The 14,023-nt window shown below is 48.0% G+C and overlaps 4 protein-coding genes across 4 annotated transcripts; 3 read left to right on the forward strand and 1 right to left on the reverse strand.

Annotated features, from left to right (window-relative positions):
• Window positions 1-71: 71 nt before the first annotated feature.
• On the forward strand, window positions 72-2,964 carry PEX2_095820 (secretory pathway Sec39 family protein; the record flags this gene model as incomplete). Its single annotated transcript, XM_016746852.1, has 3 exons — window positions 72-1,599; window positions 1,651-1,807; window positions 1,863-2,964. 3 exons carry the CDS (start codon window positions 72-74, stop codon window positions 2,962-2,964), a joined length of 2,787 nt encoding a protein of 928 aa, XP_016593956.1.
• Window positions 2,965-3,888: 924 nt separating this feature from the next.
• Window positions 3,889-5,549, reverse strand: PEX2_095830 (dual-specificity mitogen-activated protein kinase kinase; the record flags this gene model as incomplete). Its single annotated transcript, XM_016746853.1, has 4 exons — window positions 3,889-4,018; window positions 4,074-4,443; window positions 4,499-4,790; window positions 4,860-5,549. 4 exons carry the CDS (start codon window positions 5,547-5,549, stop codon window positions 3,889-3,891), a joined length of 1,482 nt encoding a protein of 493 aa, XP_016593957.1.
• A 4,738-nt stretch (window positions 5,550-10,287) lies between these two features.
• Window positions 10,288-10,977, forward strand: PEX2_095840 (GPI anchored serine-rich protein; the record flags this gene model as incomplete). The annotated part of the gene is made up of 1 exon (XM_016746854.1): window positions 10,288-10,977. The coding sequence occupies one exon, from the start codon at window positions 10,288-10,290 to the stop codon at window positions 10,975-10,977; it is 690 nt and encodes a 229-aa protein (XP_016593958.1).
• A 2,202-nt stretch (window positions 10,978-13,179) lies between these two features.
• Window positions 13,180-13,548, forward strand: PEX2_095850 (uncharacterized protein; the record flags this gene model as incomplete). The annotated part of the gene is made up of 1 exon (XM_016746855.1): window positions 13,180-13,548. One exon carries the CDS (start codon window positions 13,180-13,182, stop codon window positions 13,546-13,548), a length of 369 nt encoding a protein of 122 aa, XP_016593959.1.
• Between the last annotated feature and the right edge of the window lie 475 nt (window positions 13,549-14,023).

Below are 14,023 nucleotides of genomic sequence, written 5' to 3' on the forward strand. Positions count from 1 at the left end.
GCCGTATGCAACATGGTCATCACCAACTATGAGGCCACCTCACTAGACTGCCTCGTCTCTTTGGCTCGATCATGGCTCTCGAAGAGCTGTCCGATGCGCATGCTATTCTACTAGCTACACAATTCTGCGCAGCTGGTAATGTGGCGGACTTGCCTATTCTAAAGGCCCGGTTTCCCCATTGTCTTCCGTTGGAACGCCTCCTGCGCATCATCTTGACCTTTCTCCCAGAGAGTACGGAGCCCTCTCAATACACCTCGGTGCTACAAGAGCTAGCAAATAGCTCTAATCTGCCATCCGACCGATCGATCGATACCTCTGCCGTCCGGGACTTGTCTGAATCGCTCGCAAGAAAGCGCGTGCGGAAGCTTCATTTACGGCCACTGCAACGCCCTGACGAGGAAGACGAGATAGCTTCAGCAGATCCTTTGACAAAATTCCTTATCCACCGGGCACATCTGATCGACTCGGAAACAGCACTCCAGCCTCTTATCCTCGAACTTATCCTCCCATTCTACGAGAACTCGCTCATTATTCGAACATGGCTGATATCGAGCTTGTTACCATTGCTTCGACTGAACTACGAATTCTACGCCCATCGCGACGAAACTATATCTCTTGAGATCCTGGAGTCTATGGACGATCAAACCGCGGTCAACATTCTCCTTTCTTTGATGAGCTCCGAAGGAAGCAACATGGACTTGGTCAACAACTTGAGGGGTCTGATTGGACCTTGGCTCTACGGGGGTAATCGGTCAAAACGGCGAAGGCTTAACGAAGCGGCTCAGCAGAGCTCAGTTTCTTTCATTGAGGGCTCCGAGAAACCCCAAGCAACTGAACTGGCTGGATGGGAACACGTGAACGAATGGCTACTGTCGCGGAGTCTTGTAGACCGCGACAGCGTTGTCAGCGCCTACACCCACTGGGACGGACCATCAGATGTGGACTTGGGGGGTTATGACAATGCCGGCACGCAATTGTCCGAACAGCAGGTGAGAGATTTGCAGGTTCGATACGGCCAGTCCGGTCTTGCTGTGGTGTATGCCCATGCAGACTCATCAATGGCTGTGCTGGAGGGCTCATTCCAGGTCTTAATGAGGGTCGCAAAGCTCCTCGATCTTGAAGACAGCTTGTACCTCATTTCTGATTCGGAACTGCCATCTGTGCACTATGATACTGAGTCAATCTGCTCGACATCCCGTGCATCCCTATTGCAGAACTCCCTTTTGAGACCGACAAACCCTCTTACAATACCATCACCCCCATCGATCTCGTTTCTTAGCGCTTTACTTCTCTCCCTTCGTATACTGACCGAACTGGGTCATCTGGTTCCCTGTCGGGTTGTGGCAAATATGTGCCTTCACAGCACCGAGGAAATGCAACTGGCAGAACTCAAAAATGTAGTGAATTCGACTGTGAAGCAACCGAGTGTAAACCAAGATTGGTCTATGGTTCGACAACGATTGCTTTGGCTTCGAGATTGGCAGGCGGAACAGTCTGACAACGCCTGGGACGAACCTTCACCATACCATGGACTCTTCTGGCGGATCCCGTGCGACACGGTTGAAACGGAGATCTTGAAGGCATTACTGGCAGCGAAAGGTAATGTGACCCGAATTCACTCTTCGTTGTTAATACTGATGTTGTTTCTAGAGTATCAATTGGCTATCGATATATATACCAACTCTAAACTAGCACCACTCAATCCTGCTCAGGTGGAAGCTGCGGTTCAAGAGGCCATATTCACAGCGTATGATAATGCAAGCAACGGAAATCGAACCCGGGGTGGAATGAAGAGAGCTTATGACATGTAAGTGGTCCTACTGAAAGAGAGCTTATGGACTCGGATCCTGACAGTAATTCAGTTTACAATCATTCACATCACACTTCCCGAAGTCTGTTGTATTCAAACAGATCCACGCCCTCATCGCTGCAACACACGCACTCTCATACTATTCGCTGACCCTGGAACATGGTGTTCCATTCCAGCCTGTTAGCATTCGTGTGCATCACGACCCCATCCTCTTGATTGAGAAAGTACTTGAGCAAAACGCAAAGAGCTACACCAAACTAGACGATCTTCTCTCCATCGGACGAAACCTAGTTGCCGCAGGCGTTCCCACCCAGGCGGCATCACACAAAGCCGAAGACGAGCCACCTCGCCATAAACCTCCAAAGGAGCACGCCATCCTCACAGCAGAACGCCGCATCACCTCCCTAGCAATTGCCTCCGCTTTATCCGCCAACGACTTTGGCACAGCCTACTCCTACATCCTAACCCGACTAACACCCCCATCCCTCCTCTCAACCTCCTCCCCCCTTCTAAACACCACCTCCGTCCCCGACGACATCACCTGGCGCGCCGTCTACAACGCAGGTCGCTACCGCGCCACAACACCAACCCATCCACCGCCAACCCTCCAATCCCAAATCTCGCATCTCTCTCAGCGAATGGAACTCCTCTCCCTCGCACTCGTCCTCGTCCCATCTCCAGACCCACTCCCAGAAATCCTCGGCGCCTGGCGTCGCTGCGATGAAGAACTCACCTCGCTGCGCGCGCGCGAGCAGCAAGAAGAAGACCTCTGGGACAGAAAAGGCGACACACTGACCTCCGTCCCGGGCGGATTCGGGCCCTCGGACTCAGAGCGTGACGCCTTTGACACGGAGCAGCAGCGTGCCGCGCGCCGTGCGCGCGCTGCAATGCCGAACTCCCATCGTCACGAGGCGCCCATGGGTCTATTTGAGGTTGCTCGTGGCGCGGCTTTGGCGCTGCATAAGAATGCTTTCCCGTTGAGGGGCGCAGCTGATAGTTCGGCGCCGCTTGCCACTCGGGATGATGATCGGCCACTGTCGCCGGATAGTGAAGGTCGTGTTAGGAAGAGGGATATGGTTAGCAATATGATGACTGGGGGCTTGGTTAGTGGGATTGGTTGGGTTCTTGGCGCTGATCCAGTGAGCAAGAAGTAGGGGAGGGGGGAACGATATGGGGTTGCGAGTAACTGAAGGTTGGAATTCCTTACAGTTTCTTCTGTCGTTGACGAGGATGCGTATTGAAACCTGTGCGGTATGTAGCTTTTATGATAACAATGAAACATTTCCCCCCTAGAAGCATAAGAACTGGTTGTTCAAAAATAGTTGTTTTAAAGCCATGGCATGGTTGGTTGTATATAGAAACCCAGCAATTCTCCGGAGTTGATATTCTACTACAACGTGGACAGTCTTAAAATGGCCAGGTTCGTACGTTTATCCTTGTACCCATATACATGTAAGCAAAATAAAAGACAAGATGCAATGGTATTAAGTGCCTAAGTATGTCCCAAAGGAAGTCTCCAAAGCATTGCAACACTCCCGCATCCAGTGCAAAGCGAGAAATAGACCCAGAATATAACCCTAAAGCAGACTAAGCAAGCGAGCTGTACACTAAAAACAAAACGCGATATACGAAGATGGAGAATATGTCCAGGCTCGAGATGTGACAGAACAAACCAAAGCAAAAGGAGAGAGACCAGTCCATCGTAAGGAGATCGAGGGGAAAACAGTGAGAATCAAGGAGAGGGCGAAAATGATCGAAGGGTATGCGATGCATGGAGAATGTCAGGCCATCAAGGATCGTAGGAGGTGAAGCGTAGCCGATGAGATTCGTGTCGAAGAAAAAAGGAAAAAGCATTTGCTGATGATAAGGGGGTATGAGAGTAATGTCAAGCTCCGCGAGTTCCGGCCCGGGGAGCCAGCGGAAAGCACAAAACGCAGATGGATACGAAGTAGAGTCGTGATAAACGGGGTTGAGTTGTTGACAGCCAGGTCAATCCATGGGGTCCAGCCACTCATACTCAAAAGAAAAGCAGCAAAGCAGCAAAGCACCCTCAAACAAAAGGGTTCTCCGGGACATGTTTACTCTTTCCAATCCCACACCTGCCTTATAAAGTTCGTCATGTTGACTTTCTTGTTTCTCATATCCTGCACCCATGGATGTTCCAGCATCCGCCAGGGTGTTGCACGTCGAGGGGGTTCTTTTTCCAAGCTGGTGATCAAGTTAGCATTCAGAAAAATAAAAAATGAAAAGACAAAGTACATACCAGCATTCGATGAAGTATTTGAAGTTGTCCGACCAGCGAATGCCATTTTGTGGCTCATCCTTCAACTTGGGAATCGGCTGGCGGACGATATAAGTTAGGAGATCTATTAGCCCTGCACGGGGTTGCATCTCAGTCCCGTCGGCAGGGAAGGGGAATCGGTGCTGCGCGACTTCCAGCAAAGTCACACCGAGAGACCAGACATCGGAGGTAATGGTGTATGATTGACCAGTAATGCGCTCTGGGGCCATATAGTAGGAAGTGCCAATGAAGGTGTTGGCGTCGCCCTTGGTACCGAATTCACCGCTGACACCAAAGTCACAGAGTTTGACCTTGCCATCACGACACAGGAGAATGTTCGATGGTTTGATGTCTAGAAAATATTAGCCATTCATGGTCAATGTATATCGTGAGATAAAGGTCCATACCTCGATGAATGATCTTTCGGCTATGGAGATAGGTCAACCCATTCAAGACACCTTCTGCGACCTTGCCAAGGACCTTCTCTCCAGTGCGACCTCCAAGCTTTTTGACCTCTTTATAGATGCTGTCCAGACTTCCACCTTCACAGAATTCCATGGCGATAGAGATGGTGCCAGTGGATTTGTCCATGAAAGCACCATAGTAACGACAGATGTGGTGCGAAGCACAGTCTTTGTTGAAGTTAAGCTCACGAACAATTTGTTTCTTGACATCCGGGTTGGGGTCCGTAGTAATGATCTAGTATGAGATGTTAGCTTCTATCACCAGGAGCAGGTATGCAAAAGTTGACCAGCCAAAGCAACACACCTTCAATGCAAAAACGGTCTTTCCCTCCTTGAGTCGGCATCGGGTGACAGCTCCGCCAGCACCCTCTCCCAGACTTCCCAGTTCAACAATCATATTCTGTTCACTGGCCGCGTGCCAGCCTTCATCATCGAGATCATCCACATCGAGGGGCCGGCCCTTCTCTAGACACAATTTGTCCAGATCGGGGAGGAGGCCGTTTACGTTGTTTTCACGGTCTCCGTTCTCGCGATCCGAGTACACTGAACTAATGGCCGAGGACGGGTCTGACGAGCCATCCGGCTGTCGGAGGCCCATGGCGAAATTGATTGTCGAATATGAAGGGTTTGAAGAGGCTGGTCCGTTGGTCTGGATTTTTAGACTAGGCGTACCTCCCCCTCCTAGGCCATTTGTACTCAGTGGGGGCGGGGCGGGTCGACCGTTCGGCATGAGGGCTGGCTGGGATACATTCTGCTGACCGCCCATAGGCGTCGCAAGATGCAGTCGTGGTGGTGCTGGTCGACCCGATGGGCGAGGCTGAGGTTGGAGTTGGGTTTGGATTTGAGGTACTTGGGCGGGGGCGGGATTGCCATTGACGGGTTTGGCGCTAGGTGAGGGGGGAATGCCTAACGTGAGCTTCGGGGTTCGTGGGCTGCTGTTATTGTTGCGAGCACCAGGAACCGGTGGACGAAGAAGAGGAACGGGGGACGACATGGCGAGATTGTTTTGCCTTTCGCCAGGCAAGAACAACTCGTTTGGATCTGCGAGAGTAGCCACAGTGTCGACCTTGGACCAGTCCGCCTTGGTGAGTCCGGGGAGGGGAAAAGACGGATTGGAGTGAACGAAAAAAAAAAAGATGTGAAAGGCAGAGCAGAAGGAGAAGTAGAATCAAAGGTGAAAACACATGCAAAGACAGAAGAGGCAGAGGCAGAAGTAGAAGTAGAAGAGATAAGGTAGAGAACAAACGAGTGGAGTTGAGAAGTTACCGAGAGATGCGGCAGGTGACTTCAATGTTTTTACTCCACCATATAAGAAATAGACTCCTTCGTAATCCTTATAGGGTATATTTTAAGAAATGAGGGTCTAGTTCAAACGTTTGTAGGACTTGGAAACTCTCTTCTCTTGAGAATATTAATAGAGCGACACAGCCGACAACAGAGGTCGGGCTATGGTGGGGCCTCTTATGTTTCAGAAAGCGCCTGAGCTGAAACACATGTCTATGATGTCGAATGTGACTACGGAGTAGAATATAGGTACTCCGTACAATTCAATGTCTTTATTTTTGTTGATTTGGATCTTTCATTCTTTTTTCATTCTTTTTGTGATTATAAGGGGAAATCAACAGAGAATTCTCCCGAGTACCATGGTTCATGTGTTTCTCCCCTTTTTTGATTTTTATACATACATAACTACCTATATACCTAACTATGTACATACATACTACAATAAAGAATCAAACTAATAACTCAAACAATATCTCTACTGTCAAATGTTCTTGTAAACTTACGTTGTTGCCTTGGAGCCGCAATTACTGGGCAGACATACAGGCAAACCGTCAAGACATCATTGCCAGCACATTCAAGCCTCCAGGGCTATCCCCCACCAGAGAATGACCTATCACAGGCGATAGAGATCTTACCCGGCTGTACAGCCTTACAGAAGTACCAAATTTTTACAATCTAACATGTTAAATGATACAATCTCCAGTTATATCCAATTATATCCTGCTATATTGGGAAGGGTAATATGGCAGGATATAAAAAAAACTACCTATAGATATGTCATTGAGGGGCTAATCGAGGGCTAATTCCAGGCTAATTCTAATGCTAAGATTCGATCCCTTGGAAAGGTGTGGCTTGGCCCAACCCTATGGCCACGCAATGAGACCCGATGATGACATGGGCGGGCCCGGAAACCCTAGTCGATCCGCACCAGTAGCATTTCAGGTGTCACTGATTTTTTCTCCCGAAATGTGGGCGTTAAGCAGATCGTTCATGTACTCCGTACTCCGTACTAGAGTACAGAGCACTGTCGAAGTGTTTAATTTCAAGGTTATGATTTAAATTAGACCTGATCCTTGCCGGGAGAGCCGGTTCCAAGTCCTATAGATGGGGCCAATCGTACAACATCGTAGATAGCCCCAGTGTGGATATCACAAATTGGGACAAGCACCGGTAAATCTCGATCTAAATTTGGGTTCAATGAGGTCCAGGAAGCTTAAGAATGCGGATAGAATTAGTTGTTGTATATGTTCTGTGCACAAAGTAGACTGACTCCACCGACAGTGGAATAGTTGGTCTTGATTGATGTCTAACCTAGCTAATGTAGAGATAATATCATGAAAACCCGGAAATCGTATGCTTGTCTTCAAAAAGCCTGATACTAATAATCCCGATAAAGCTATCCTAGCGTAAGCGAGCCATATCCAAGAACCTCGCTGTTTGATCTTCCATCTTACTGGCGCTTCAAGCAAGACCATATCACAATAAACCGATTAAAGGCCACGGCAATCTCCAATTCATAATGATTAAAAGATCTTCAACGCCGCACTTGAAAGGCACCGCGCAGAGCAGCTATTTCTTCCGATCCTTTCGAGATAGCTTATATCATACATATGAGCTTCCACGAGTGTTGCCTTGTATCACACGGCACCACCGAGCCCATTATGGTACGAAAAGAATTCTGGATTCCGTACTCCATACGGAGTATTCGATAGAATATTGAAATAAACCCAATGGGCCTATTATTCTTCTCGGTGCCGCTCGCTTGTGTCATCAGCGCTAACAAATGACGCGTTAATGCTGATCGGTCGGGTTGGGTGACGGATAGGTGATTGCTGATGGCGATCACATGAAATCGGATTCTGCAAAGTGGACTGCAACATAGGCGACGTGAGGAGGTAGCAGGTGAGGACAGTCTCTCATTAAACCAGAATTGATGTCTTGGGTGGGCACTAAGGACATCATCCTACAATATAAGTCTATTAGTACTATGTGAGTGGGAACAAGGTCTCTGGGATTTGTCGCATCAAAATCCAAGCCATTGAGCAGTAGGAAGTTGACTTAGATGTCAATCACAAATCTCTCGACTTGGCCGATGTGATATTCTTCTCTTGCTCATGGTGCTGCAAGATACTCAGGAAATGTCAAAGGACGTGAAGTGAGAAGGGTATTTCCCAGGTCTCCCAGAATGTGGCATGAGAGGAAACAGCCCCTTACCCTGAACAACAGAGACTCGGGGACAACTGAGGTCAAATGAGGAAGGTCAAGGATATCCCACGCGATAGGCGAGGATGAAAAAGCCCACCTGGGCAGGTCCACTCAAATCATTATCTCACGAACGCCCCTATCATCGATGGTATGGCTCAGCGTTGTGCTATATATATCGAACACACTCCACCAATAATTATATCCTACAAAGCTAATTGTAGCCAAAGATAGTATCAAAGATGAGTATGGGGTTGATAAGGGTACGGCCTTACCATACAATGCACATTGAAATAGAATGTAGGCGCGATCTATTGAAAAAGGGGCCACGAAGAGCAAGCATTCAATAATAACGGCATGTGGAGTCTGGGGGCGCCACGAGGTCTACGGAAACCGCTTGGAGCGAACAACCCCCTATCATGGAGCCGGGACAACGAAGGGGTCTAAAGTTAAAGGCGTGAACCGTGCTAAACGATCATTGGCTATGAAACATTGCCTACAGTAGGTTTACTCTGTACCCTGACCCTGACTTGCCCTAGCGGTCGAACCGCTTCGAAAGTGTGATCCAAGTTCTCGACATAGGAATTGGATGAAGATCGACACGCTTTAATGCTGCAGGTCAATCACAATGTAATACGGGGTATTGTGTATGTATATCTATTTCTAAATACTCCGCACTCCGTACACATTTCGAAAAAACAGATACGGAGTACTCCGTACAGAAAGTAAAATCGACTGTGCAGCTTGAGTGGTGTAACGGACTCCGAATTACAGCATATGGGCCATGCCAGGGACACCCAATCACACGGCTAGACACACGGCTAGACCCCGATATTAGTTTCTCAAATTGCGCTTGGGCATTGAATTCCACATTGCCTAGCACAGGGGCATGAGATGCAAGCATCGTCAAACACTATGACCGGAAGTAGAACAATGCGGTCTAGCCAGTATGGCGTGAAGCGAGACCTTCCCGTTTCGGGGGACAATTCGAGCAGTGGCGTTGTTTTTCGGGTTTTCGGTTTCGTTTTCCTAAAATTGGCCGAGTTTATGATATTACGGTGATTGCGCGATGGGGATGCATAGAACATGAGTAAGAAATGGCAGTTCTTTTATATCAAGATACATGGTTAACATACAAGAAAGAAAGTGTCGGACGACGATATACTGAGTGTCCCGGAGGACACAGTACAGAGCCATAAATTAAGATCCACAGAAATTGGATGTAATAATACTTTGTACTGAAAAAGGTAGTACGGAGTACTCCGTACCGTCGTAAGTAATAATTAAGTCATAATACAAAGGATGTCTCGGGATTCGCTCCGACAAAGTCGAAAGTGTGTCTGGGTTCCATGTTAAGATGAACGTCCAGAGAAGGAACCAATCCCATTTCGCAAGTAAAGTGCATATCATCGTGGATTCGCCCTTGCACAGTACGTTCTCTTGGCTAAATAAATGGCGGGCTGTTCAGGGGTAAGTGGAGATGAGCAGAGACCCACGGGGAAGTGCTAACAACTGGGATGCCAGGAACGGGTAGTGGATCAGCGATGCGGTCTGAAACATCAAGATTAGAAAGAAAAATACAAAAATAAATACGGAGAGAGAGGTTGTAAAGTACTACAACATATGTAGGATTGAAGTTCAACTCTTGCCATGGAGTATGTACATCTACAGAGTATTTTATAAGATTTGATATGTGTATACCGTACTCCATACCACATACTCGGTCAGGGTCAAAGTCTCCAAAGTCGATCGTCATAAGTTAACGCTAGGAACGCTAGCGGGTCAAAATTACCAGTCAACCTGGTACCCCTGGCATCGATCCAATCATAGAATGGAATAAGTGAAGGCTGTGCGAGGGTCAAGTTCTAGGTACATGACATATTGCGGTGTAGATTAGTGGTGGATTAAGTACCTAGTACAATTCAGTCCTTGTTCTTTTCCCCTTTTTTTAGGGCCAAAATAGACCAAAATGGATCAGAATGGGTCAAAACAACGAGAAAGCAAGTGGCTGCTGATCTTTGACACTAATCTCCCCGTTCATACAAAGGCCCCCTGCCTCCCCCGTGCTGTTTCTGTTTCTTTCTTCTCTCCAAGTACATTCTTCGTTGCAAAGCATCCAGTCACTCTCTCTCGACTTCGGTCTTCCACTCTTTAAAAACCAAACTCACTCTCTTTCAAAAGCTTCGCTTTTTATATATACCTTTTTGAACATCACTTTTTACGGTTTTTCGTACATAACATTCAAAATGCGTTTCACCACTGCCACCATCGCCTTCTTCGCCGGCCTTGCCATTGCCGCTCCCGGTGCCGACCAGACCGTCTACGAGACCGATGAGGTGACCATCACCTCTTGCGCTCCCACTGTCACCGACTGCCCCGCCAGAAAGGGCGGTGCCGGTGTTGAGCCCACTGGCAGCACCACCCCCTCCAGCGCCCCCGCCGCTGTCACCACCCCCGCCGGTGAGACCTCCGAGTCCTCCTCCGAGACCGCCGCCGTGTCCACTGAGACCACCACCTGGTCTTCCGAGACCCCTGCCTGGTCCTCCGTCCCCACCTGGGCTCCCTCCAGCGCCCCCAGTGCTCCCGCCCCCAGCGCTCCCGCTGCCAGTGCCCCCAGCGCTCCCGCCCCCAGCGCTCCCGCTGCCAGTGCTCCCAGCGCTCCCGCCCCCGTGGTCTCCTCCACCGTGATTGCCATCACCACCTGTGTGCCCACCGTCATCTACTCCACCGTGCCCGTTACCGCCAGCACCCCCGCTGGTAGCAACGTCCCCCACGGCCCCACCGGTGGTGTCCCCCACGTTCCCTCCAGCAGCAAGGTTGCCACTGGCACCGCCGCTGTTTCCCCCACCTCTTCCCCTGTCTTCAACGGTGCTGCTACCCTCAGCGGCTCCCTCGGCTTCGCCGGTGTTGCCGCCATTGCCGCCTTCTTCCTGTAAATGACTTCTTCCGAGTTTATGATGCACTGCTCCACCTAGTTGGATCCCTTGGATCTAACCCTGGCGTAGCCACTGTGTCGAACTGGAGTAGTTGATTGGAGGAGATGTGAGAATAGGATTGTGTTATTTAGGGTCTCTGGTGATTTACTATTAACAATTGTTGCTTTCTGACTGGATATGTCTATCCCTTTTTTGCTTTTTTGATATACATATTCCTTTTTATTTCTTCTCGGGCTCTCCTGGATAGCTTCGGAGTTGTGCGAAGCTCGCTTGGTGGCTTGAGCACGACCTTAATGTAAACCATGACAGCTTTTCACATTCTCCCTCTCTCCAGCGCCTGTAGCCTATTTGGAATGTATCCTTACTTTTGCACATTCATAATTCCATAGTTTGTTTTAAGATTATACATGTCGGCATGTTCACTCTAAACCCTACTAGAGTATTACATCTCAATAGTATTTATTACTGTAAATAGTTATGTTATTTTTACATGTTTGGTACCCAACCTCGAGTATTGTCTATATCCCTGCCCCTGACTCCATGTGCCACCTTCAATCTTGTACTTCCTAGGGCTGAATCCCCTACGACTTGCAGTTGTAAAGCTAACTGGGTGGCTGAATTTTGAAATTCGAATTCAATTGCTTAATCTAGCCAGCTACTGTCGACTGACCGCTTGAATCTGAACTGCTAGGAGTGTCACAACCGTAACCTCATCCATTCAAATCATTTTTATGTGAGTATATAAATACTATTGTCTTAACTGCACACTAAGCTCAACACACTAAGCTCAAGTTAGCATTCTAGACGACATAAACACGCCGGTCAGGGTATGCCCAACGTATGTTTCTCCCCATGGCAACCTTTCAAGATTCCAAGGTTGGAAGTATCTTGTCTTGCCAATCAATAATCCCCTCCCTAAGTCGGTCTTCCCGGGCATTTCTTTGTAGTTTGCTGCCACAGATGAGTCTGCTATATAGTATCCCCTTCTTAACCCTTGCGAGCTCGGTGTCTTCCTACACAGAGTATGGAATGCAATAAACAGCTACGGTTTGACATGTATGTGAAAAATTTGATCCTGTTCATGGGTTATATTTTATATTCTTTATACTGAGGTTAACTATTCCTATCCTTCTAGCCACAGGGCCAATAAAGGGGAAATATTTGAGTAGACATCTAAAAAGATTGCGGGGTGCTAAAATAGACATGACAAAGCTGCATAATCACCGACTATTCTTGTACTATGTACTCCGTTTAGGCACATAGTAAACAATTGGCAGCCAGAAATAGAGAGCCCTACTATTCGTGAGCTCAGTGACTGAGCCATAAGTCGGCTTGTTCATTGAGGATCGAGTGGCCTCTCACCTCGAATCGATTGTTCTTTGGTGTCACTTGGGCACTTCTAGCCAAGGAAAGAAAAGAAGAGAAGAACCAAAGCAGTGTATGGTACCCGCGATTATTTCCAGGCCTCAAAAAACATCGTATTCGAGCTATGAACACGGGGATTTTGAAACTATAGCCTCTTTTCATTCCAACATTGCAATATACGAAGTACTTGGCAGACTTGGTTTTCGTACAGGCCCCGTTTCTGCTACTTTTCCAATATATGTTGGAAAGTTCGAATATAGTATGTTGTAAGTTGAGCCCATTGCAGCGAGAATGAGAAAATGCATAGCCCCTTGTGTGGATGCGTTTGGACCCCAAATTGTACTCCGAGCAACTAATCAATTATGGGATTGTGGTGGGTTTCTCTTGATATCCTTTGTTTTATCCTTATGTGACTCCGTGGCCATTGTCCTGAACAGGAGCGGTACAACTTCACATTCGGGCAATTAATTTTCAGTGATGACTTCGGGATGCCCGATGGATATAAACAATGAAAAGATCATCGGTGCTTTGTAGCCCTAACGGCATCCGTCCCACTGCCTTGCTTATGAACCCGACATTAATTTGCTCCTTCTTTGTGTGTACACTGAACAATATGTGCTATATCCCCCTCTCCGGGGAAGAGTGGATGCCGTTTTAGACCTATCCTTCCTAGGAAGGACTCTTTTATTCCAAGTTCTGTTCTATTCTGGCTTTGGATACGGACCATGACGGTCCACTATTGAACCCTCCTAAAGCGCACATAGTTTGTGTCTAAAGACAGCATGTCAAGCCATATGATATATGATATACTTGTCAAAGTCCCTATTCCACCGTACAATGCTTTTCTGTCCATTCCAGCGACGAGCTTCCGAACCTTTAAAACCACCCTCCGACCTTGACTATCTTCTCATGGATCTTTCATCCCTAGAGGGCACGCCGATGGTTAATCCAAAATTCATTGTTCCGCCAGATACGACCATTCCTCGTATTCATACACAGTCGCGTGTTTCAATTCAATATCTGCTCTCAAAACATCTGCCACCGAGACCTACCTCAACGGAGGCTATCTCACCAACACAGCATTGCAAAGGACTACAGGACTGGTCACCCAACCCTTCCATAATAAATGGCAATATAAGCTTCTGCCTGCAGACGTACCAACAATCCGCCGGACGCACTGTCTCTCAACTGCAATCCTCAATATGAATACGAGGTGCCCCCACATATACAACGCATTTCACATCCTCCAGCACAACCACGGAGCTGTGTGCCCTCACTTGGCTCGAATATGAAAAGAAATGGATTATTGGAGAGATATACATGCCCCGCACACATGATTCTCGTCCCCAAGATGATAGAGCATCTTCTCGATCACCAGTCTCACCAATTTCGCCCATTTCACCAATTACACCATAGGAGGACGTGTTTCGACGTCTAGACGAGCATATCGACTACTCGGGAGAATATGCCGAGCCAGCCTCCGCCCTATGATAGACGCAGATTTAGTCAAACACATGACACAGCTTTAGGAGATGATCGGGTTTCTAACTAGGTTGCAACTTCCCGAAGGATACACGAGAATCGACGGAATTGGGTGTGATTGAGCGTGGCGCCGCTTTTTTTGGTTAGCGTTGTAATCTTTCTGATATGTTATGGGGATATATTGATTTGGGGCTTGGCT

This window comes from Penicillium expansum (genome assembly GCF_000769745.1).
Source record: "Penicillium expansum strain MD-8 chromosome Unknown contig336, whole genome shotgun sequence".
NCBI classification, from domain to species: Eukaryota; Fungi; Ascomycota; class Eurotiomycetes; order Eurotiales; family Aspergillaceae; genus Penicillium; species Penicillium expansum.